The sequence below is a fragment of the Cetorhinus maximus genome, chromosome 10 (genome assembly GCF_964194155.1).
Source record: "Cetorhinus maximus chromosome 10, sCetMax3.hap1.1, whole genome shotgun sequence".
Lineage (NCBI taxonomy): Eukaryota > Metazoa > Chordata > Chondrichthyes > Lamniformes > Cetorhinidae > Cetorhinus > Cetorhinus maximus.
In genome coordinates, this window is record NC_135888.1 from 57,341,972 (window position 1) to 57,366,928 (window position 24,957).

The 24,957-nt window shown below is 41.2% G+C and overlaps 1 protein-coding gene across 3 annotated transcripts in view; it reads right to left on the minus strand.

Annotated features, from left to right (window-relative positions):
• Positions 1-24,957, minus strand: part of LOC144685709 (transcription elongation regulator 1-like) — a 103,301-nt gene that overhangs the window by 57,605 nt on the left and 20,739 nt on the right. For all 3 annotated transcript variants that reach the window (XM_078550515.1, XM_078550514.1, XM_078550512.1), the window contains exons 3-5: positions 11,214-11,366; positions 4,289-4,529; positions 827-1,165 (exon numbers count right to left, since the gene is read on the minus strand). In XM_078550515.1, coding sequence (XP_078406641.1) covers positions 827-1,165; positions 4,289-4,529; positions 11,214-11,366 — 733 coding nt within the window. The remainder of the gene's footprint in view (positions 1-826; positions 1,166-4,288; positions 4,530-11,213; positions 11,367-24,957) is intronic.

The window sequence follows — 24,957 nt, forward strand, 5'->3', positions numbered from 1 at the left end:
AGCTTTTGGTCATCTTACCTAATATCTCTTTATGTGATTTATCATGTTCCTTTGCTTTATAATGCTTCCGTGAGGTGCCTTGGGAGGATTGCTTACACGAAAGGTGTCATATAAATCTAAGTTGTTGTCAACTGCATGGAACAAAGTACCTTCTGTAGCTATAGTAGTCATAGTGGCATTAGCGCTATAGCACCTGGGAATAGGAAGAAAAAAGAAAGAATCCCAGCTGCAATGTTCTCACCAGTTGCAATCATGGACTATTGATATGAAGGTATTGGTTCAACTCTACACAAAAGCATGTACAAGTTTATGTTGGACAGCAGCCTTGAGATGAGAGAGCCTGGACATTCAAGCCCCACTCTTGCCTTTTTTTCTTAGTTCATCATGTTGCAGTTCTCCACTGGGCAGAAATTCAGAACACGTGCCCATCTTCCAAACTCTAACCTCTGTTCTCAGGATCTAGGAAACCTTGGATTTCTGGAACTGGATACTCCTCCTGCTTTATCCATGTAAACGCCTGATTAATTGTACACCCACAATCACAGACTTGAATCAGGCAAAGTATATTCAGCAAAACTCCTTCATATATGTATCTATTTAAATATATATATATGACTCCAGGTTCCAAAGATTTTAAATGCAAAGAGAAAGCCTTCTTTGAATTGCTATGGCTGGATGTCCGAACATAGACAGCAATTACAACCCAAAATGAGAGCACACAATCCAAGTTTCAGGGAGCAATTATCACAACAAAACATAAATGGTCACAAAGGGAAATGAAAAAAATGACATGATAAAGATTATATTTTAAGAAGTAGTATCTTACCTGGCAATGGAATTGGCATGCCGGGCAATGGCACACGGAATGGTGGCACCATCACTGGTGGAAAGGCTGGGATTGCTGTGGCTGGCTGGGGTACAGGCTGTGGTACAGGCGGGGGCATGGCCTGCTGCACAGACTGCGGTACCGGCTGCTGTGTCGCGTTGGTAGTCACGGCTACAGAGACGGGTGTTGGGGTAGACACTGAAACAGCAGGTGGAGGTTGATCGGGAGCTGCAGATACCAGTGGAAAAGTAAAGCTGGCACCGTCACTTGACACACTCCTCATAGTTTTTCCAAACCCTTTTAATGCTGAGTAAGTTGGTGTGCTTAATCGCATGTGATCTGTACCATTTCAAATGAAACAAAAGCAGCTGTTGGAAAAATATATCACACTAAACAGGCTATGAAAGCCTTCACTTTCTCTTACACAGATATATAGTTAATACATTTTATTTTAAAATTATTAACAAGCCAGTTCAGTAGCCATAGCTTTCAAGTTTTGATTACTAAAACCAATAGATTATGTTGCAGTTATCCCAACATAGATACACGAGTGATTTTCAATCTATTACAACATTACATCAAACTTTGGAGTGTCTTACATAGTTTGGGGCGGGTGGGAGGCTGGGGGGCTGGGAGGGGGGAGCTAAAAATCAGATTGCAACAAGGATCTACTGTCCTCTCTCCAGTGAGTCATGCAATTAAAACTATATGTTAATAGTCCTGCAGCCAGGTTTTAAAGTAGTTGAATGATGCCATTCAATGCGCCAGCTTATTAGTTATGAATTTCCCACCTTACAATTTAACAAATCCGTTTTTAGGACTCATCAATAATTGGTGGAAAATCAACAATGAAACAAAACTCTTGAAAACTAAAAAAAAACTACTTGAACCAACTTCTGTAACTTTCATACACCTCCAGGAACATATCATACACTTTGTAGACCATGAAAATCACTGGCAGGAATTGGTGGGTGGTGCAGTACCAAAAGTGTTGATAGTTTCCAAATTCAAGTATTTAGACATTTAAAGGACAAAACTCTCTTACTGGCCTAGTGAGTCATATCACATTATAAAGATTAGGAAGGATTCAGGCTTGACCTCTGATATCAGCTGAGGTGGTTAATCCCTGTGAGTGTCATTGTTGGGATGCTACAATGGGTCTGAATGCCACTTGGCTGGAGGAGGAAATGAGATTTACAAAACCAGCCTGAGGGCCCTGATCTTCACCCACTGATACCTGTTAATGAAGTGTATGTCTGGACATTGTGGGAAAGAAATTGGGCTTAGGAATCAAATGGCCCACTAATGCGCAATTTCTCAGTTTAAATGTGAAGAATAGGTACTTGTGTGAAACAGAAGGTAACTCCAATTGACATCCATGAAATTGTTCCTCAATTGAGGAGGATTGACAAAAGACAGAAGTGCTACTCCACTATCCCATATATTACTCCAGATTTCATTCAACATTCAATTGCATATATTTAGTTTTTTTAAAATTCAATCATTCATTCATGGGATGTAGGCATCGCTGGAAAGGCCATCATTTATTGTCCATCCCTAATTGCCCTCAGGGTGGTAGTCAGTCTCCTTAGGTGCTGGCTCAGCCATTTCAGGAGGCAGTTAAGAGTCAACCGCATCAGAGAGAGTCTGGAGTCAAATACAGGCTAGACTGGCTAAGGCCAGTAGATTTCCTTCCCTAAATCACACTAGTGAACCAGATAAGTTTTTAAAGACAATCCAGGAGTTTCATGCTTGCCATTACTGTTACGAGCTTTGTATTTTGTTTCATTGACTGAACTTAAATTTCTTGAATGTCGTGGTGGGATTTTAACACATGTGGCCAGTTCATTAGTTTAGGCCTCGGAATTACAACATCAGTAAAAATAAAGATAATGCTACCATGCACTTTTGTTTCATGTAATCCAGAAGTGTGAATTTTAACCAACAAATTTTGCTGACACTAATGATTCTTTGCACCCCCACCCCTCCCGACATTGTCAAATGCTACTGCATTTGCCACGTGACCAACTTGCATTAAGGTAGAAAATGATATCATAACTAAAGAGTCCTGTTAAAACAAACTTTGATCTACTTCATTCGTTAGAAATGAAAATCTTGTGTTCAACTCTCTATTACTGGGCCTTCTGTTAACACATTTCCGTCAGGCTTCGTGTGAATATTTTGCCATAATACTGCACTATTCCCTCATTTAATACATAAACTTGTACTGCACTAAATACATGTGTTATCTGCATGCACTTCCAGCCAACTTGTGTCATTATAAATTAATATGTCCATATTTATGATGGAAACTGCATGTGTAAAGTTGTCACACTGTCCACACAGTAGAGGTGTTGCACTGTCAGCATTAGTGGGAGAATATGATTACAGCATGATAAGTTTCCAAACACAATTTCCATTATAGATGTAGACAAAGTTTTATATTTCTATTTCAAAATCCAAAGGACAGGTTACCCAAGTTCAAAATGAGGACTAAACTACACACCATGTTCCAGGTATCACCCTGTTCTCTAATTCCAATTTGTCTTAAGAATGCACTTGCTTTTGACTCTCCATGTGCAACACTGATAGTTTGCCATGCATACATAGTGCATTTGGAAAGATTAATATATTATCAACAAAGGAAGTTCCATGGATGTAAAGTTTTGAATGAGCATAAAAATGGGTAAATTTAACGAGAAAAAAATTAATTTACATAGCAGCTTTCATGACCTCAGGTTGTCCTAAAGCGCTTTACATCAATGAAATACTTCTCAAGTATCATCATTCTTGTAACATAGAACTAGACTCTAAAAGGCATCAAAGGGTATGGGGAGAGAACAGGAGTATGGCATTGAGATAGAGGATCAGCCATGATCATATTGAATGGCAGAGCAGGCTCGAAGGGCCAAATGACCTACTGCTGCTTCTATTTTTCTATGTTTCTGATATGCGTTAGCCAATTTGTGCACAGTAAGGTCTCTCAAATACTTGAGAGATAATCTGTTTCAGCAGTGATGATTGTGAAACAAGTATTGGCCAGGGGACACAGCAGGGGAATGAGACTGACTGGAAAGCTCTACAGAGAATCAGCATAGAATTAATGGGCTGAATGATGTTCTTCTTTGTCGTAATATGACTAAGTTCCCTGCTCATCTACTATGATCATGTGATTACTGACCATGCAAGCAGCTCATTTATATGGAGAATGGATCTTCCAAATCAAGCATTCACATTCAACCAATATAAAATCCCATCAGTATCTCAGAATATTACAAGTACATTTCCTCTAGAAATGCACCAATTTGATCCTGAAAATAGACAATGAGATCAAATGCATATATATAATGGAGGAAATGTTTACTTAATAAACAGTCTGAAGCACTGATAAATTTAGCAACATCTGGGATTCTTTTTCTGATTGCTCAATTTCTCAAGATTGTATGTTTCTGCATTACTCACCTGGACCCACTGCTGAGACTGTTACAACTGATGTAGGTGTACTTGAAGAGGCTGGTGCTGTGGACTGAACAGATGAAACTGGTGTTGAGGCTGATGGGGCTGTTGTGCTACCAATGGGTGTCGATGTCGTAGTGATCACTTGTGAGGCCATCACTGGTGTCAGTTCCGATTGCTGTATGATCTTTACGCCCTCTGGCTTTGACCAAGCACTCTCTCGTGTCCGAGCATTATAATAGTACACCTAAGACAGACAGGAGAGCTCCTCAGTATGAAATAAAAGCAGCAGAGCACAACAAATATATATTTTTTAAAATTAGAGTATTTTTCCCACAAGAACTCAAGGTTTAATCCATTGTACACCCTGAAAAAAAAGGGAATCAATAAAGATGAAAGGGAAACCTGCCCATGTCTACAGTCATACTTGACAAACTGAAGACAGCCATGGTTGTCATCCAACCCCAGGACCTCAATTCTGCAGGGCAGTGTCTTTAGTCCAAACCTTTTCAACCACTTCATCACTAACCTACTCTTTGCCATAAGGCTCATAGTGGGGCTATATGTGATGATTTCAGTCTTCAGAACTCGTGCAATTCCCTGGCCAATAAAGCAGTCAATGTCAGACTGCTGCAGCATTTGGATAAGATCCAGGCTTGGGCTGGCAAGTGAAAATAACATTTGCACCAGGGTGTCAAGCAATGACCACCTTGAACAAGAAAACACCAAACCACCTTTCTTTAAGATTGAACAGTACCATCACTGCAGAATCTCCTTAAATCTTCAGGGTCACCAGTGTTCAAAAACTTGATTGGAACAACCAAACCAACAGCTTGGCTCGACGAGCAGGGCAGATACTAGGCATTCCATAAGCAGCAGCTCACTTTTTGTTCTGTCAAGTGTCTCAGCATCAACAAGGCACAAATTAGGTGTGCTATGGAAAAAGTACCATCCATCTGGGTATGGGTGAAGCCAGATCATCAAAAGAAATTTGACACTGTTCACAACAAAGTATCTGATTGATTTGTGGCACTGCCACTAGACTGAAAATTCAATTCCTCTCAATGGCTGCAATGTATACTATCGACAGGATGCACTGTAGCAGCTCACTAAGTTTACTATAAAAGCACAATCAGGCTTTCTGGCCTCAGCAATTGAGATAAAAAAAGAACAGTTGTACTCCATTGGATGGATGCCATTCCTTAATTGTGACTGAGTCAAAATCCTGAAATTCCCAACCAATCACCATATAAGGCTGCAGCTGTTTAAAGGGAAGACCCGCCACCTTTTTCTCAAGACAAGTAGGCATGGCAATAAATGTGGTTTGGCCAGTGTTGCCCATATAGCAAGATCACACAAATAAAACATTGGTAACGATATACATGGTAAATAGATTCAGTTAAACTGGTGCCATGAAGTACTGTGGACTACATTGGCTCAGATATCAGATCACCTTAATCTGCCACAAAGAGATGACTCCTCCAATTTTCTATGTGTCTTTTGAAAATGAGCCTCTGTCCTTTCTCACCTGTTCTTCTCATACTATCCTAACCCCCACCACTGATAATTTTATTTTAAAATTCTTATACTTGTGTTCAAAACCGTCCATGGCCTCACCCTCCATTTCCCCGTACCCCTCTATTTCATGGCTCATGTACACTCCAATTTTCATCACTTCTTTTCACCGAAGGCATGGCCTCTGGTAAAGTTGGTCTCATTAATCAGCAAATGCTTCCGTCTGTGGTAGCTGCATAGAATGAGGATTTGCAGAAGTTGTTGCAGACTCTACAGCTAACAAGTTCAAAATTCTGATAAATCTCTCCCTGGAGTTTTGTGATGCACGTTTTGTATAATCACCAATTAACAATTGATTTTAATTTATTCAAAAGTAATGCTTTAGATATTCAAAGCCATTACCAGCTCCAAAGGTTTTAATACAGGATTTAAAACATTCCTAGCCAACACACTTCTTTTTGCTAATGAGTCCAACACATTCATACTGAGAACAAACCGTAACGACCTTTGACCCAGAAAAAAAATTGCTATTTCTTAAAATGTCATTGAAATCTGTATTTTTTTAAAGAATGCTTGAAATGGATTTAAGATTTTCAACAATGGGATTAATTGTACTTTTCTTGAATAAGAAAAATTACTGGTCCATGTGACCTGGCGACCCTTGATCTGGAAACAGCACCAATAGGAGCTTAAGATACAGAAGCCATGTGGCTAGACACAAAGGAGAGTCACAAGACAAAGGAGTGCTGTAGGCAGAAGGCAATCAGCACACAGACATAGCCACAAAGAGAAAGCAGACAGAGACAGAAAGAAAAAGGAACACCATATCTGGAGAAGTCAGCACTGCTCTATGGAAAAATCAGTTTTCTGTTTGGCACTAAGGAGGAAATAGAATCCCATAAGCTTTTGGGGAAGTGATACACAAGCGAGCTGAAAGGTACTGAATCCTAAAAAGTGGTGTGAATAGCTCAGGCATGCACGAGAACTAAGGGTTTATACCAGCGGACCAGGTTGTGAACTGAGTATTGCTGGTTGGCTGAAAAGGAACTCTGGAAAGCCAAGCCATCAAGACTGAGGTACTCCGAGTAAGAAGGGGCTGGCTGATTTGCACCATGGCTAGTTAACTGTATCCAGGGACGTCAGATGGAATACACCTACTAGTGAATGCAACTTGAGGGCCGAATCGATTGAGTTTGAAAGATTGTGGGAGTGGTGCCACATTTGTGCAGAGAGTGACACGGGTGCTTGTGTTTGTCCAAGACGTATCTTTGTTGCATCGACTATTTAAAATGAAATTTACCTTTTTATCTGAACTATCATTTGCCTGTTAATTCATGTTTAATTTGTGTTTGTTCTGATTTGTGTTCAAGTAAAATTTACAAAAAATGAAATCTCGCTGGTAATTTCTTCATTTGTGGGTCATTTGGCAAATTTGGTATTTTGGTTTATGATTCCCCCAAAGGGATCGTAACAAAATCAATATTTAATCTTAGAAACCTAGAAGGGAATAAATCACTGGGCAGTCATGAGTACGTAAAAGCGAGCTGGTAACTAAAAGCTGCAGATGTGATCAAAAGAGGAAAAAAAATCAACAGGAGTAAGCTCAATAAAATTATTCAAGCAGTCAGGTAAATTTCTGTTTCCTTCAACAGAAAACTCCAAATATATGACTCAATTCTCCCACACTGTCCCCATTTAGTTTCACAGGCTTCCTGCAAAATGTCAGAGTTAATTCTTGCAGCACTGTTCCATCAACACACTTTGTTGATGACACCTTCATTGATAGGAGATTTGCTGGTAACAAAAAATTGAAAGTTAGCTCCTACTCTCCTTAAATTACATAAATTAACTAGATGGCAGTTTTTCTCCCATCAGATTAACAAAGGTTGTGTAAATTATAAAGGAGCTTTGAACTTGAACAAATCTAACTTTCTGAAGCAGTCATTTCCAATGATTTATACCATCTCTCAGAATTGCGCCTGAAAAGCAGACAACCTGTGACATAAACATTTCAGACACAGCCTATTAATTCTGTATCAGCTATCAAACAAATAAATCAAATGGCTACTTTCATTTAATTTGCCATTTTGAAAACATCTATGGCTTAACCAGTGTTTAATGTTCTCACAGCACAACATTTTGTTAAAGAAGAATATATCAAAGACCATAATCATTGCTGAGGTGATCATGTTGAGCAGATAGCAATGAAAAGTTAAGTTCTTATTTGAGAACCAAGGGTCGTTTGTGATCCCTGCTTCCCAACAGAATGAGATCTTACAATCCCTTTTCTTGACCAATGAGGCTTCCTTCAGGGACAATGGTAACCTACGTCAGGACTTTAAGCTTTGCATCTTTGTGGGCCAAATAGAAGTATGTCATTAACCCTGGAGGACCACATAGAAAACATAATTCTATGTTCCAGTTAAGTTGTGTACATCTCAAGGTTCCAATACAAACTGAGTCTGGTTCTCTGGTTTAGGATTTATTCATGAGAGAGACAGGAAGAACAGCCCTTTTCATCTCCAGGCTCTCAAAATTCAAACACATCAACCAGCAAGTGAAAAATAAGTCACGACATAAGTCGTGACATCAGTCATCTCAATTTCTCTGCTCCTCTCACCCACTCTAACCTGTCTCTTTCTGAACTTGCTGTGCTTCATTCTCTTAGGTCCAACCCTGGCTTTGTCATCAAACCCGCTCACAAGGGTGGTGCTGTTGTTGTCTGCCGCACTGACCTCTACCTCGCAGGGCCTGAGCGTCAACTAGCAGACACTTCCTCCTACCTCTCTCTGGACCATGACCCTGCCACTGAACATTAAGCCATTGTTTCCAGGACTGTCATTGACTTCATCTCCTCTGGAGATCTTCCCTCCACAGCTTCCAATCTCTCAGTCTCCCTACCTCGGACGGCCCGCTTCTACCTCCTACCCAAAATCCTCAAACAGGACTGCCCCGGCAGACCAATCGTGTCAGCCTATTCCTGCCCCACGGAACTTATTTCTTGCGATCTTGACTCCATTCTCTCTCCCCTTGTCCAGTCTCTTCCCACCTACATCCGCGATTCCTCTCACACCCTACATCATATCAACAATACCCAGTTCCCTGGCCCCAACCGCCTCCACTTCACCATGGACGTCCAATTCCTCTACACCTCCATCCCCCACCAGGATGGTCTGAGGGCTCTCCGCATCTTCCTCGAACAGAGGCCCGAACAATCCCCATCCACCATTACTCTCTTCCGTCTAGCTAAACTTGTTCTCTCACTGAACAATTTCTCCTTAAAGTCGTCTCACTTCCTCCAAATAAAAGGTGACGCTATGGGTACCCACATGGGCCCCAGTTATGCCTGTCCCTTTATGGGGTATGTGGAAAATTCCTTGTTCCAGTCCTACTCAGGCCCCCTCCCACAACTCTTTCTCCGGTACATCGATGACTGCTTCGGTGCCGCTTCTAACTCTCATCTGGATCTGGAAAAATTTATTAATTTTGCTTCCAATTTCCACCCCTCCATCATTTTCACATGGTCCATCATTGACACTTCCCTTCCTTGACCTCTCTATCTCAATTTCTGGTGATAGGCTGTCCACCAATATCCATTACAAGCCTACCAACTCCCACAGCTACCTCGACTACAGCTCCTCACACCCTGCTTCCTGTAAGGACTCCATCCCATTCTCTCGATTCCTTCAGCTCCGTCATATCTGTTCTGATGGTGCCACTTTCAAAAACAGTTCCTCTGACATGTCTTCCTTCTTCCTTAATTGAGGTTTTCCACCCATGGTGGTTGACAGGGCCCTCAACCGTGTCCGGCCTTCTCCCGCGCATCCTCCCTCACACCTTCCTCTCCCTCCCAGAACCATGATTGGGTCCCCCTTGTCCTCACTTATCACCCCACCAGCCTCCACGTTCAAAGGAACATCCTCCGCCATTTCCGCCAACTCCAGCATGATGCCACCACCAAACTCATCTTCCCATCACCCACTCTGGTGGCTTTCCGCAGGGATCGTTCCCTCCGGGGCACCCTGCTCCACTCCTCCAACGCAACCGCAGAAGGTGCAACACCTAGCCCTTTACTTCCCCCTCTCCTCACCATCCAAGGGCCCAAACACTCCTTTCAAGTGAAGCAGCACTTCACTTGCACTTCCCTCAATTCAGTCTACTGCATTCGCTGCTCCCAATGCGGTCTCCTCTACATTGGAGACACCAAACGCAGACTGGGTGACCGCTTTGCAGAACACCTTCGGTCTGTCTGCAAGCACGACCCAGACCTCCCTGTCGCTTGCCATTTCAACACACCACCCTGCTCTCATGCCCACATGTCTGTCCTTGGCCTGCTGCAATGTTCCAGTGAAGCTCAACACAAACTGGAGGAACAGCACCTCATCTTCCGACTAGGCACTTTACAGTCTTCCAGACTTAATACTGAGTTCAACAATTTCAGATCATGAACTCTCTCCTCCATCCCCATCCCCTTTCCGATCCCCCTTTTTCCAATAATTTATCATTTTTTTACAACTATATTTTTTTCTCTTCCCTATTTTAAAATTTATTTCGATCCATTGTTTCTTCTCCATCTTTTAGCCCATTTCAATCCCTTCCCCCACCCCACCCCTAGGGCCATCTGCCACCAGCTTGCCCTGCTTGCTACCCTTAATGTCCCCATTAGCACATCCCTTAGATAATATCACCACCATCAACACCCCTTTGTCCTTTTGTCTATGACATCTTTGGCAGTCTCTTGGCCTCTACCTATCACTTGCCCCCTATCGAGCTCTCCTGTCCCACCCCCTTCTACCAGCTTATATTTCATCTCATTTTTACATGTCTTAGTTCTGATGAAGCGTCATACGGACTCAAAACGTAAACTGTATCCCTCTCCGCAGATGCTGTCATACCTGCTGAGTTTTTCCAGATATTTTTGTTTTTGTTCAGTGAAAAATAACAATTAGAAATAGAACCAGGTTACCTGGTCTTCAAAGCTCAAGGCTGCCAGGACTCAATGGTTAGCTCGTAAGCCCTAAACCAACACTTTGAATATATAAGTAGAAATGTCTCGAGAGCTCACTTCAGCCAAACTGATTATTCGATCAGAACTAGAGTCTTTGCAAGGCAGTTTCTGAATGTGGAAGCATTACGCAGTCTAACCATTAAACTTTTGATTAGCTCTCTGTTCAGCAAAATTAGCAACTAAATCTTTTATAATACTGTTTCACATGCTACTCTAAGTGCAGAAAATGCAATTAAGGAAACCGGAATCAGCAGTGAAATCTCAGCTTTTATCATCTTGTTTCTAGGGAACAGATGTTTAAGGGACAGACTACTAAAGTAGCCTAATTTTATTTTCCTTTAATAAAGAACATTTCAATAATCGTTTTACCTGTTAAGAACACCGAGCCTGAATTCTCCCAGAACTTACCTTTCCTTCTGGGGTTTTGTTTTCCACCCAAATTTCTTCATTGTTCGGCAACCCAGGTGCTGTTGGAGCAGAAACTGGGGGCATTCCTGGTGGAAATATCATTCCCGGTGGTGGGGGCATACTGGCCATTGGAGGGGGCATGAAAGGTGGCCTCTGGAAAAGAAATGAGAAAGTATGAGGTGGATGTTATCCAGCAAATTCTGAGCCAAATACATAATGATGAAACCATTTATCACAACACAATGATAAAGGTACATTCCACCTGTTTTTAATGAAGATACAGTGCAGTCTTCATTGTATTATCTGGCCAAAATTTCTATTGGCAAAATCTAAATTTTAAAATGTGAGGAAAGTTTGAGGTAAAAACTAGTGCGGGTGGCTCTTGATGGCTAGCGTTTATGACACTTGCGTGCAAGGTCCAACCAAAAAGCATAAATCTCTGCTAAGTTCTTGGGCCAGCTCCTCAGGGATTGTGCCTGTCACCCCTAAGCAAGCCCTCACTTCCTATGAAATGCATTGTGCCTTTACTTTCCCAATATCTAGGTAATCATACAGAGTTCATGAGTCAAACTGAAATCTTAGTCACTGTATTTGGCTAACTGGATATATCACATGTCGTCATGTAATTTTGGAATGTCGTAGGATAAACACAACACACTGAGACTTAGGCTATGATAAAGAAAGATTTATATTAATATTTTTAAAAATTTGCACGCATCTTATTCTCAAATAAATACAGATTGATCTAGGCTGTGATGTTCTCCAGCCTGCCCTCAAAAGCCTCATTACCATGATTGCCTACTGGCAGTCATGGTAAACAAATTAAATATTAAGGTACCAGGTTACAACGAACATCTGCAGGACAATTTAAAAAAATTTAGACCAAGTGGTGTGAGAAAATTTGGAGTCAATTTGCATGGTGAGGAAAAACTACTCTAGGCTAAGTCAGTAGGGAGCAAACAGACAGCAGGGATGAGTCTTCAACTCACCCCAGGAGGTATTCTAGTCTCACATCCCAAGTTCTGTGATTATCTGATCAGGAAGGTGCCTGCAACTCTCCAAGACCTTTATGCTTCCCCAACTCTGGCCAAATACACATTCTCAGGCTTCATTGCTTCATTGGTAGCAGTGCCTTCAGCTATCTAGGTCCTAAGCTCTGGAATTTCCTCCCTAAACTTCTCTACCTTTCTCTCCTCCTTTAAGACATGTCCTTGAAACCTACCCTATTATCTCCTTATGTAACTCAGTGTCAAGGCAGCTTGGGACAATTCGAAGAGGCTCAACACAGAGAATGATGGCAGAAAATTTGAACAGAGATGATTATAAATTTGGACCTGGGAGCTCCAGAATTTGCCTTATTCTAAAAGATCCTTGAATTGGGACAATTCTCAAAGCATTGTTTCCCAAAACTACTTGAAAAACCATTTTTATCATAGGGAAACAGATGCATCAGCAAGTTCTATTGATATACACCAGAAAGTGTCTAACTAGCTGGGGCTGAAATCAAATGTTCCAAATTAAGATGGTTTGTATTTATTTAGCACTCCATTACCTCTCCCAGGACATCCCATAACACATGAACCACAATGAATTACTTTCAAGTGTAACTCTTTCGAGTCAAAACAAATAAAACTAAATTAACAAATCAAGGAACAAATCAAAAAGGCAGCCCCTCCTCTGATTCGGGTGAATCCAACAACCATTCAGCAGTTGGAAATGTTCCATGTATACAGCAGAGACACGTATGGCCAGTTAATGCCTTTTTGGTGCTGGTGCTTAAAATCTTGATAGGGAAAGAGTGCTAGTTGTGTTTCAAGATCCAACTAACAAATGGTCATTCTAATTGTACCACAAATCAGCTGCATATGCATCATTTTATCCTGCACAATTTCAGATGCCACACGAGGCAGTTCCACACCGATCCCACCACTGACTTTAAAGAAAGCCAAGAGATTAACACGATTCTGCTTTTCAGAAATTCTAGCCAGAGTTCTGTGCACCCTGCATGCAGCATGCCCATCATTAGGCAGCGCTCATCAGGTTAAGCTAGTAATAGGCATTTGACCAGAATACTGATTGGCATACTTCAAAACACTACATTTGGTAGCCCTCTTCATGTCACAGAGCATTTTACAGATGAGAAAGGGACAGCAGAGATTGGGGAAGTAACCCAAAAGCCTGGAGACTTTTTTTTTTATAAACAAGGTTTGGAAGGAAGGGATCGTTACAATCAGTCTTGTTGGACCTTGAGTAGGAAAACTCAAACAATTATTATAAGTAACGATACGACTATGAGTCAGTGAGACTTGTTCTTCCCCTGGATTGCAGCTTTTAAACAACTCAATGGTCTAAGGAAGGTTATCAATTTTCAGGAAACACTTCCATTCCTCTGCACGTGAAGCTTTATAAGTATAAGGAAAGGAGAAGATGAAACCCATCTGAATATCCTGGTGGGAAATTCCACTACTGCGTGTGATATTGCATCATGTAGGTTTCCAGGTTGTGCACTGATTCCTGGTCTGTGCTATTTTAACTAATTTCAGCTGGGACAAAAAATGATTGTTGAAACTGGCCTCAATATTCTTAAGCCATGGAGGAAATAAAAACATCTCAGGTTACCACTCTTGATTCCTATCCAGTGTTGTGCAAGAGAACATACATTCATACATAAGTGGGCATCAGGTGAAGACAAGATTAAGTTTCATTCCAACACCTCCATGGTCAAATAACTCACAACACATGACGAATAGTTCTCGGATGTTGTGCAGGCAATACCTGTCAAATTGTATCCTTCCCAACAGCTTCCAAAGAGAAAAGAAGCATATTATAAAATTTTTGTCATCAACCTTAAGGAAACTGGATTATGGGGAATGGATTTCAACAACAAAAAAAAATCTTTAGCATAGCCAAAACAGCCCTGAAATCTGGACAGGATCCAGTACTTGCACACCACAGCAGCTGAATCTCACTATAAGGACCTTACCATGCAAGCAGCTTGGCACACGTTAATGGTACAAACAGTTCCCGTTTATTTATACACCCATGTTTTTGAGCAGGAGTGCTGATAACAAGGATCAACAGGAGTAAATGCAGCAGATTCAGCTATGACCATGGATCAAGTCTATTAGTTTCATATAGCCACAGAGGGAGGGGGAAAATATAGTTACAGCATGGCATGTTTAGGTGTCTGTCACAGAGCCCTAATGCGCTAAGCATGAAGTTGAAATCAATGCTCTCGCTGATTTGCATACAGCTTAAGCTGTCAATGTAAACATTTTGGGTGTTCTGATTTAGGGTTCACCCGCCAATGCGGCAAGAACAAACCCACCCAGCTCCATGTATGGCCCACTGACTGTAGTTGTACACCTCTAATGATGACAACACCGTTCAAGTTTTGTTAATATTCATAGTCACAGTGCTCTATTAGTCAAAACACCATCCCAAAATTCTAGCCTACCTCATGCAAACGTTTGCATTTAGAGATATGGCAACAAAGTACCTAAATATCTAAAAAGTAACTATTTCTTCCTGATGATCTTTCCGATTGAATAAAAATGAAATCCAACAGCACTCGGGAGTGAAATGTTTTACTAAGATATAACATGGCAACTTCACAAAGGGCAACACTGTAAATGACTCGAATTAAGCAGTTGTGGAGTTTTTTGACTTGCCTTTCGAGTGTGGCAATATTGAGTGCGTGAATATTTTCTGCCACATGGAACAGGAAAAGAGAGTGGCAAGACATAGGGGTGAGTGAAAGAAGTATGGTGAAGACTTGAAAAATAAGAGGGAGTATGAAGCAGTCATATCATGAGAAATAAAACTGTTAGAGTTTAACAGTGCAAATAAAGGGATTATTGTTCTCACATGGGGCTGATGCCACCAGTGTGCTTAAGCAGTAAACTTTCTTCTTTTCTTTTCAATTTTCTTCTCTTGAGGAGGCACTGATTGCTACTGGAATATGGTTTAATTGATACTGGGCCATCTCTTGTCACCTTCCCCAAGTGGTTATTCTGCACTCCGAGGCTAGACAGTTACAGTCAGTAATTAAAACAGAAAATGCTGGAAAAACTCTGAAGAGTCATATGGACTCAAAATGTTAATTCTGTTTCATTCTCCACAGATGTTGCCAGACCTGAGTTTTTCCAGCATTTTCTGTTTTAATTTCAGATTTCCAGCATCTGCAATATTTTGCTTTTAGTTACTGCCAGCAGGCTGTTTGTCAATGGGGGTCATCACAATTCATTTTGACCTTTTTCACATCTGGAAAACACATCTTAGTAAACAACAACCAGAAGTGAAAACCTTGGCTGATTTTCCACCTCCACTTTTACTCTCTTTACTCCAGGGGCACGAAGCTCTACTGCTATCCTTGCTGAGGTTATCTGGTACAATGGAGGCCTAGAATAATCTGCATTTTGTGCACCAGGCAATACTTTTAGCTGTTGGTGTTGTGGAAAAGCCTTAAAAACATTTTTCTGAGTAACTAAGTCCACAAGTGACAGTCCATAGATATAATACACCATGTGCAAAAGTGGGTGCTACCTGCAATGTAAGATAACAATGCTAAGGGTTCTGTATCAATTTCCTCAGATGTTAAAATTTTACAAAGAAAAATCTTTATTGGCATCTCAATGAGTCATTTTCTAATTGGTAATTGAAGTATTTAGGAGGTGCAAACATGATATGCAGCCAACAAAGCTCATAGGCCATCTGCTCACATTACAATCATTCCAAATGTGCCATTGGCTGTCAACTGCAATATTAATGTCGCCACATTAAAGTAGATGAAGTTTTTAAATGATATAAACCTGAAAAACAATGATCTCAACTATCAGTGAGTGCTTGAAATGATTAACATGGGTCAATTCCACACTGAAAGCCAGTTCTTGAACGCCTCATCATCAGCATATTGAGCTCCAGAGTTTTACTGACAGAGGTGCTAATTCAGACAAAACTAGATTGGAATCTACTTTGTCAGACAGGAGTAGTAAGATGTTAGCCATTTGGAATTCCACTGTCTAGGGTATTGTGTTAATTTGCTGGATCTGTTTATATGTCTTAGTTTTGATGAAGGGTCATACGGACTTAAAACATCAACTGTATCCCTCACCGCCAATGCTGTCAGAACAGGAGTTTTTCCAGGTATTTTTGTTTTTGTATCAGTCTAGTAAACCTTGCAAAGCATTTACTTCCTTTCTTAAATAAGGAGACCAATACTGCACATGGTACTCCAGATGTGGTCTCACCAATGCCCTGTATAACTAAATAACCTCCATACTTTTGTTTTCATTTCCCCTCGCAATAAATGATAATATTCTATTAGTTTTGCTAATTACTTGTTGTACCTGCATACTAGCCTTTTGCGATTCATGCACTAGGGCACCGAGATCCCTCTGCATATCAGAGCTCTGCAATCTATCACCATTTAGATGTGCTTTTTTTAAATTTTTCCTGACAAAATGGACAATTTCACACTTATCCCACATTTTCTCCATTTGCCAGATCTTTGCCCACTCACTTAACCATCTATATCCCTTTGTAGCCTCGTGTCCTCTTCACATTTTACTATCTACCTATCTTTATGTCATCAGCAAATTTAGCAACCATACCTTCGGTCCCTTTATCCAAGTGATTTATATAAATTGTAAAAAATTGAGGCCCCAGCAGATCCTTGTGCCACACCACTCATTACATCTTGCCAACCAGAAAATGATCCATTTATGCCTACTCTGTTTCCTGTTAGCACGCCAATCTTCTATCCATGACAATGTTACCCCCCTACACTATGAGCTTTTATTTTTCGCAATAATATTTGATGTGGCACCTTATCAAATGCCTTCTAGAACTCCAAGTCCAGTACATCCACCCTTTATCCACAGCACGTTACTTCTTCAAAGAACTCCAATAAATTGGTTAAACATGACTTCACTTTCACAAAACCGTGTCGTCTCTGCCTGATTACCCTGAAGTTTTTGCTACTGTATGGTTCCTGTTATGGGACCTGTGCACAACTCCCACAAGTGACTTGTTGTCTTCATCATTTCTTATCTCTACCCAAACCGTTTCTACATCCTGGTTTCCTGAATTTAGGTCATCCTTCTCTATTGCGCTAATACCATAATTAATTAACAGGAGCAAACGTACATCTTTTGCTCGCTTCCTGACCTTCCTATATATCACATACCCTTCAATATTCAGGTCCCAAACAATCAATCCTGCAGCCATGTCTCTAATGTCTATCAGATCGTGCTTGTTTCTATTTGCTCTCTCAGTTCATCTTTTTGTTTCGAATGCTACGTGCATTCAGATACAGAGCCTTTGTGTCCTTTTATTATTTTTGTAACCTCAAGCCTTATCTGCCAATGTACTCTTAGGTTTCTACTCCCTATACTCCGTCCTTTCCTGTCATGTCTGCTTATCATTTCCCACAGGATCACACTTCTTTCTTGCCTTGTCTCCGCTCTTCGATTTACCACATCTTCCCAAATTTGATCCCTTGCCTCCACTACGTGGTTTAAAACCCTCCCTACTTCAAGTTATGGGGCTCGCTAGAACACTGGTCTCAGCCAGGTTCAACCGCACAACGTCCCAATGGTACAGCCTCCACTTTCCCCAGTATTGGTGACAGTGCCCCACAAAATTGAAGCCCACTTCTCCCACACCAGTCTTTGAGCCACTTATTCATTGCTCTAATTTTATGTACCCTACGCTAATTTGCATGTGGCTCAGGTAATAATCCAGAGGTTACCACCTTTGCAATTCTGCTTTTTAATTTAGCACTTATTTCCTCATATTATTTATGCAAAGCCTTTTTCCTAGTTCCACCTACGTCATTGGTACCTACATGGACCACAGCAACTGGATCCTCCCCTTGCAGTGCAAATTCTTCTCTAGGTCTGAGCAGGTGACCCGAATCCTGGCACCGGGCAGGCAACATAGCCGTCTGGATTCTTGCTCTTTGCTGCATACAAAAGTGTCACTCCCCATCACTCCTACCATTACATTCCTTTTTGCTCCTTCACTTGGATGGCTTCCTGTACCACGGGCCATGGTCAGTTTGCTCATCCACCCTGCAACCCTCACTCTCATCCAAACAAACTGAAAGAACATCAAGCCTGTTGGACAATTGCCAAGTCTGAGGTTCCCATATCTGCCTCAGCTGCAGTCACAACGTCTTGTCCCTGGCCACTAACCAAATCAGAAGACCCTATCCTAAGGTGTGTGACTGTCTTCCGGTGCAAAGTATCCAGATAACTTTCCCCTTCTCTGGCGTGTTGCAGTGTCTACAGCTCAGGCTCCAGCTCAATGACTCTGAGCTGAAGCTCGTCAAGCCGTAAACACTAACTGCAAATGTGTTTGCCCTGGATCACAATGTTATCCAGGAGCTCCCACACGTTGCAGCCTTGACACATCACCTGTCCTGCCATCCCTAATGTGTTTTAATTATTTACTTAATTCAATTTTCCTTTTTGTTATATTTATTAATTTTACCATCAGTTCATATACTATTTTAAACCTTAGGTTTAACCTGACCTTAACCACTTATCAGATACTCCTTTCCCTGTAGTAAATTAAGAATCAATTCCTACAGGGTGAAAAGGCAAAAGGAAACAAACATCTTCATCCCCTTGTCACCAAATTCCCCCACTCACCAAACTCCCAGAGATGCACTCAGTTCCAAAGCTGCACTCATTTGTCACTCAACTACTAAGCGTCTCTATAGCATTTTTGGCAAAATGGTTGAATGTCACGTAATTAACTTGTGTGCGGCTGTCAGTAAAACAGATAACTGCATGACTGGGCTAAAAACGAAATTCTCAAAGTACACAAGTGCACTCACTTTTGAAAAGTCTTTGTGTACCCGACACAGAGACTGCTTCTCAACTCTATCCGAGGTAATGACTTGTCTTTTTTCAAATGCTTAAGTTACTCCTCTACGTTTTCTTACCAGATATCCAGCATTTGCAACCTTGTCTTTTTTACAATGCTCCTTTATTACAACAGCTGCTTATTTGAAATTATTTTGGTCAACTCTGTGTACAGAAAGCCAACATACTTGAAAAACACTCTGCATTCCTCAATTCCAGCTCTGTGAATGCACTGATTGCACTGATCAATAGCCTGGAGCATTGTCATTAGCACTTCAGTAATGTTTGTTGGTAATCAAACAAAATATTAATATCACATCCACTGACTCTGAAAAACATAATCTGGTTTTCAGATATAACACTAAATGTTACACAGTGAAAATCTAAAAAGCATTTTTTAAACTCCAAATTATTACTAAAACTCCAGTGAAGTAATTTACTAATTCTAAAGCCAGGACTTCAAAATATCAAAATTAAAATTGATCAAATAACTTACTTAATTGAACAATGAACAATGTCATCTTGGCTCAGGTGTTAGCACTCTCACTCCTGTGTCAAAACGTTATGGGTTTATGCCCCTCCGTAGATTTCAGTCCATTATCTAGGTTGCCACTTCAGTGCAGTACTATGGGAGTGCTGCACTGTCAGGCACACTGAGGGCATGTCAAACCAAGGCCCTATCTCAGGTGGATGGAAATGATGTTGTGACACTATTTGAAGAGCAAGGAGTCCATCAAGAACAAGGGCATTTGTACATGCTTTTGCTGTTGGGAAATGGGCTGACATAACTGCCCAAATAACAGACTGCACTTCAGAAGAAATTCATTGGTAGCAGTGGTTTGCAATGCGCTAAAGGTGCGAAAGCTCCTATGTAAATCTAAGCTTTCTCTTTAATGCAATGTTTTATGAAGGTTGACATTATGACACCTGCATTTATAGTGCATGATTACCGCAGAAAAGTTTCACAACGCACTTCAAAGTCACCATTAGACAAAAAATGGATGTCAAGCCAAAGGAGGGGTGACCAAAAGCTTCATCAAACGGATTTCTTTAGGAGAGCATCTTGAGTAGGAGGGGGGAAGTAAAGAGGTAAAGGGGTTTAGGGAGGGCATTCTAGATTGAGTGTCTGAGCCAGCTGAAGGCAGCCACCAACAAGTGGAGAGCAGATAAACAAAAGGTCAGGGACATGGAAATGGCAAGCTTGTGGGGAGCACTTGTTTAGTAATAGGGCATTAGAGATTGGGTGCGACATGGCCAACACATTAAAAAAACAAAGTGACAAAAGCATGGATAAGCGCTTCAAAGGCCGATGGGCCAACGTGGGGTACAGAGGCAGATGTAGGTAAAGACAATGTGGGATTAGAAACTCAGCTCAAGACCGCACAGGGTAATCATATTGGGCATAGAGTCCAGTTCAGCATGAGACAATGGCTGGACAGCAAAATGGATCAGTGCCAGGGACAACAAAGCTTATTCAGAAACTGAAGATTATGGCTTTGCTCTTGTCTGCAGGTGATGTCAGCAAGCAGCACCATGTAGATGAAGAGAGGGTGAACTCGGTAAACTTGAAAGTTAACATAGTTTTGTACAGGCAGAAAGAAAAGCCATTGCTGGAAATATTCTGCACCTATTAGATCGTTGGGTGAGAACTGGCAAGGGTAAATGCATGGAACTGGAAAACAGAGAAAAGGTGTTGGTTGGAGGGTGGTGTGATTTGTTTTGTCAAAGGTGGTGGAGAGGTCAGTGAAGGATAATGCACCATGGTCACAACACAGAGGATGTTATCTAGGACTTCCACTAGGGCTGTGAGAGTACTGTGGCAGGAATAGACACCCGACTGTAGAGGTTCAAATATGTGGATGCAGGCTTTCGGAGGTAACAACACATTCAAGAGCTTTGGGATGGAAAGTGCAATTAGAAATGTAGGTGGTAATTTGCAAGGTCAAAGAATCCATGGGCAGACTTTTTGAGGGGGAGGATGATGACAACCTATTGTACAAGAGGGCAACAATACCATCTAACAAAGGGGCCAGTGGATTGCTTAGCAATTAATGAAAATGTAGTCAAGGAAGCAAGAGATGGGTCTCATGGACAAGTGAGTTTGCACCAAAGGTGAAAAACCTAAGATGCCGTTCAAGTTTACAGCAGAGGTAGCCAGGGCTTGTCAGAAAAGGGAAGGGGAGAAGAAGCACAGGATTGTATACGGATGCTCTCAAAGATAGGTTACAAAGTCCATGAACTCCTTGTACTTGCTGGGATGGAGGGTGGAAAGGGGATGGATTTACAGCAAAGGCTGATAGTCGAGAAAATAATGTAGAAATCTTTGTGCTCAAGGATGATCACGGAGTTTTGGACAAAGTCACTTGGTGGTACAGGACTTGCTGAATATTGCTGAAGAGAGGTATGTTGCCAAAGCTTTTTGTCTTGCACTCATTAGGACAAATGCAAGTAAGGTAAATTTCAAACGATCACAACGATTTATAACACGAGGAAAGGGGTGCTGATTGGTTGGCAAGTCAACTCTGATTGGCTCAGGCGTTGCTGCGAGGAAAGGCATGGGGAATTATAGGCTCCTCAAACTCCAGGGTAATTCAAAAAGGTGCAAGGTTTGAATATATTCCCTTTCTGTGCAGAGAATAGGTCTCTGCCTATGAATGTATGTCACTTCCACAAAGTGTAAATGAGCCATTTTATGAGCTTGACTGATTATCTTAAATTGATCATTAGTATAGTTATTAGAGAACTCAGGATTGTTCAGCAAGTGCTGCTCAATCATGGAACAGTTATCCATAGATGTTTTGTTTTTGCACTCTTTCTCCTCCAGTATAAATTGTTGTGTTGTTTGAAAGGTGGATTTCTTGCGCTTGTCCTAATGAGAGCAAGGCAAAAAGCTTCAGCAACATGTCTCGCTTTGCAGCGATATTTGAGTCACGCACAGATTTGGCAGAGGAGTGAGATAAGATCATTAAAAAAAAGTAGTTCAGTTGGCCCTTCGAGCCTGCTCTGCCATTCGATGAGATCATGGCTGATCTGATTGTGGCCGAAAGTCCATTTTCTTGCCTGGCCCCATACCCTTTGACTCCATTACCGATCAGAAATCATTCCAAATCAGCCTTTAATATATTCAATGACCCAGCATCTCTAGGATTAAACTTTCTTTTTATAATTAGAGTACTGTTAGAACTTAGTCGTCTGATCCTTAAGAATATCTGTTAGTATGGTATTGTGTGTGTGACAGTTGAATGTTAGCTCAAGTTTTGTACAAGTGATACAAAATGCCAAGAAGCGATGTAGAATGGTTAATTCAGTTCATGTAAACCTTTACTGGAAGTTCTTTAAACTTTGAACAGCCTCAAGGAAACTTCCAACACTTCGTCCAGTAAAAAACTGTAAATATACCTGTGAAGAGCTAGAAAAACAGACTCTGTACATTTTGATCCCTTAAAGCTGCCATTGTTAGCAAAGTAGCTACAGAGATACAGTAGGTGATGTGACCGTTTGGCTAAGACGTAGGAGCAGAAGTAGGCCATTCAGCCCATCAAGTCTGTTCCGCCATTCAATGAGATCATAGCAGATCTCAATCCTCAACTCCACTTTCCTGCCTTTCCCCCATAACCCTTGATTCCCTGACTGATTAAAAATCTGTCCATCTCAGCCTTGAATATACTAAATGACCCAGCCTCTACAGCCCTCTGCAGCAAAGAATTCCACAGATTGAGCACCCTCCAAGAGAAGAAATTCCACCTCATGTGTCTTAAATGGGCGCCCCCTTACTTTGAGATTATATCCTCTGGTCCTAGACTTTCCCACAAGGGGAAACAACCTCTCAGCATCTTCCCTGTCAAGCCCCCTAAGAATCTTATATGTTTCAATAAGGTCGCCTCTCAGTCTTCTAAACGCCAATGAGTACAGGCCCAACGTACTCAACCTCTCCTCATAAGAAAATCCCCCCATACCTGGGGTCAACCTGGGGTGAATCTTCTCTGGACTGCCTCCAATGCCAGTATATCTTTCCTCAGATAAGGGGGCCAAAATTGTTCACAGTATTCTAGGTGAGATCTAACTGGTGCCTTGTATAGTCTTAGCAGGGCTTCCATATTTTTATACTCCATTCCCTTTGAAATAAAGGCCAAATTCCATTTGCCTTCCCTGTTACCTGTTGAACTTGTATTTAGCTTTTGGCAATTCATGCACCAGGATTCCGAAATCCCTCTGTGCTGCAACCTTCTGCAGTCTTTCTCCATTTAAATAATATTCAGCTCCTCTATTCTTCCTGCCAAAGTGCATAATCTCACATTTTCCCACATTATACTCCACCTGCCAAATTTTTGCCCCCTCACTTAACCTGTCTAAATCCCTCTGTATACTCCTCGAGTCATCTTCACCACTTGCCTTCCCACCTATTTTTGTGTCATCTGAAAACTTGGCGATAGTACATTCACTTCCCTCAAAGCCATTGACATATATTGTAAATAATTGAGGCCCCAACACTGATCCCTGTGGCACTCTACTAGTTACAGGTTGCCATCCTGAAAATGCACCCCTTATCCCAACTCTGTCTTCTGTTAGTTAACCAATCCTCTATCCATGCTAATATACTACCGCCAACACCATGGGCTCTTATCTTATTAAGTAGCCTTATGTGAGGTGCCTTATCGGAAGCCTTTTGGAAATTTAAATATATTGCATCTACTGGCTCCCCTTTATCTATCCTACTTGTTGTCTCCTCAAAGAATCCTAATAAATTTGTTAGGCATGATTTCCCCTTCATGAAGCCATGCTGACTCTGCTTGATTAGATTATGCATTCCTAAATGCTCTGCTATTACATCCTTTATAATACTCTAACATTTTCCCAATGACAGATGTTAAGTCAACTGACCTACAGTTACCTGCTTTTTGTCTCCCTCCCATTTTTGAATAAGGGTGTTACATTGGCTGTTCGCCAATCCTCTGGGACATTTCCAGAATCTAAGGATTCTTGGAAGGAAGATTACTACCAGTGCATCCACTGTCTCTGTAGCTACTTCCTTTAAAATCCCAGGATGCAACCCACCAGGTCCAGGGTACTTATCGGTCTTTAGCCCCATTAGTTTCCCTAGTACTTTTTCTCTACTGATAGTTATTGTATTTATTTCCTCTCTTGCTTTTGCCCCTTGATTATTTTAGTATTTATGGAATGCTGTTAGTACCTTCTACTGTGAAGACTGAAGCAAGTATTTATTCAACTCCTCTGCCATTTCCTGGTTCCCCATTATTATTTCCCTAGCCTCATTCTCTCAGGGGCCAATGTTCACTTTGGCCCCTCTCTTCCTTTTTATATATTGAAAGAAGCTCTCATTGACCGTTTTTATATAATTGCTAATTTACCCTCAAAGCTTATCTTCTAACTCTTTATTTTTTTTTTGATCATCTTTTGATGGTTTTTAAAACTTTCCCAATCCACTGGCTTACTACTAATCTTTGCCACATTGTGTGCTTTTTTCTTTCAATTTGATATTGTCCTTAACTTCTTTGGTTAACCATGGTTGGTTTATCTTCTTCCTTGAATCCTTCTACCTCACTGGGATATATCTTTGTTGAGAGTCATGAACTATTTTCTTAAATGTCTGCCATTTATCATCAACCATCTTTTCTGCTAAACTCCTTTCCCAGTCCACCCTCTACCCTCATTGCATGGAAATTACCCTTATTTAAGTTTAGCACAGTTGTTTCCAACCCAGGTTTCTCACTCTCAAATTGAATGCTAAATTATGCCATATTGTGGTCACTGTTTCCTAGGGGATCTTTTCTCTCAGATCATTTACTAAACCTGCCTCATCACACATTACCAGATCCAAAATAGCCTCATCCCTGGTTGCATTCACAACATAT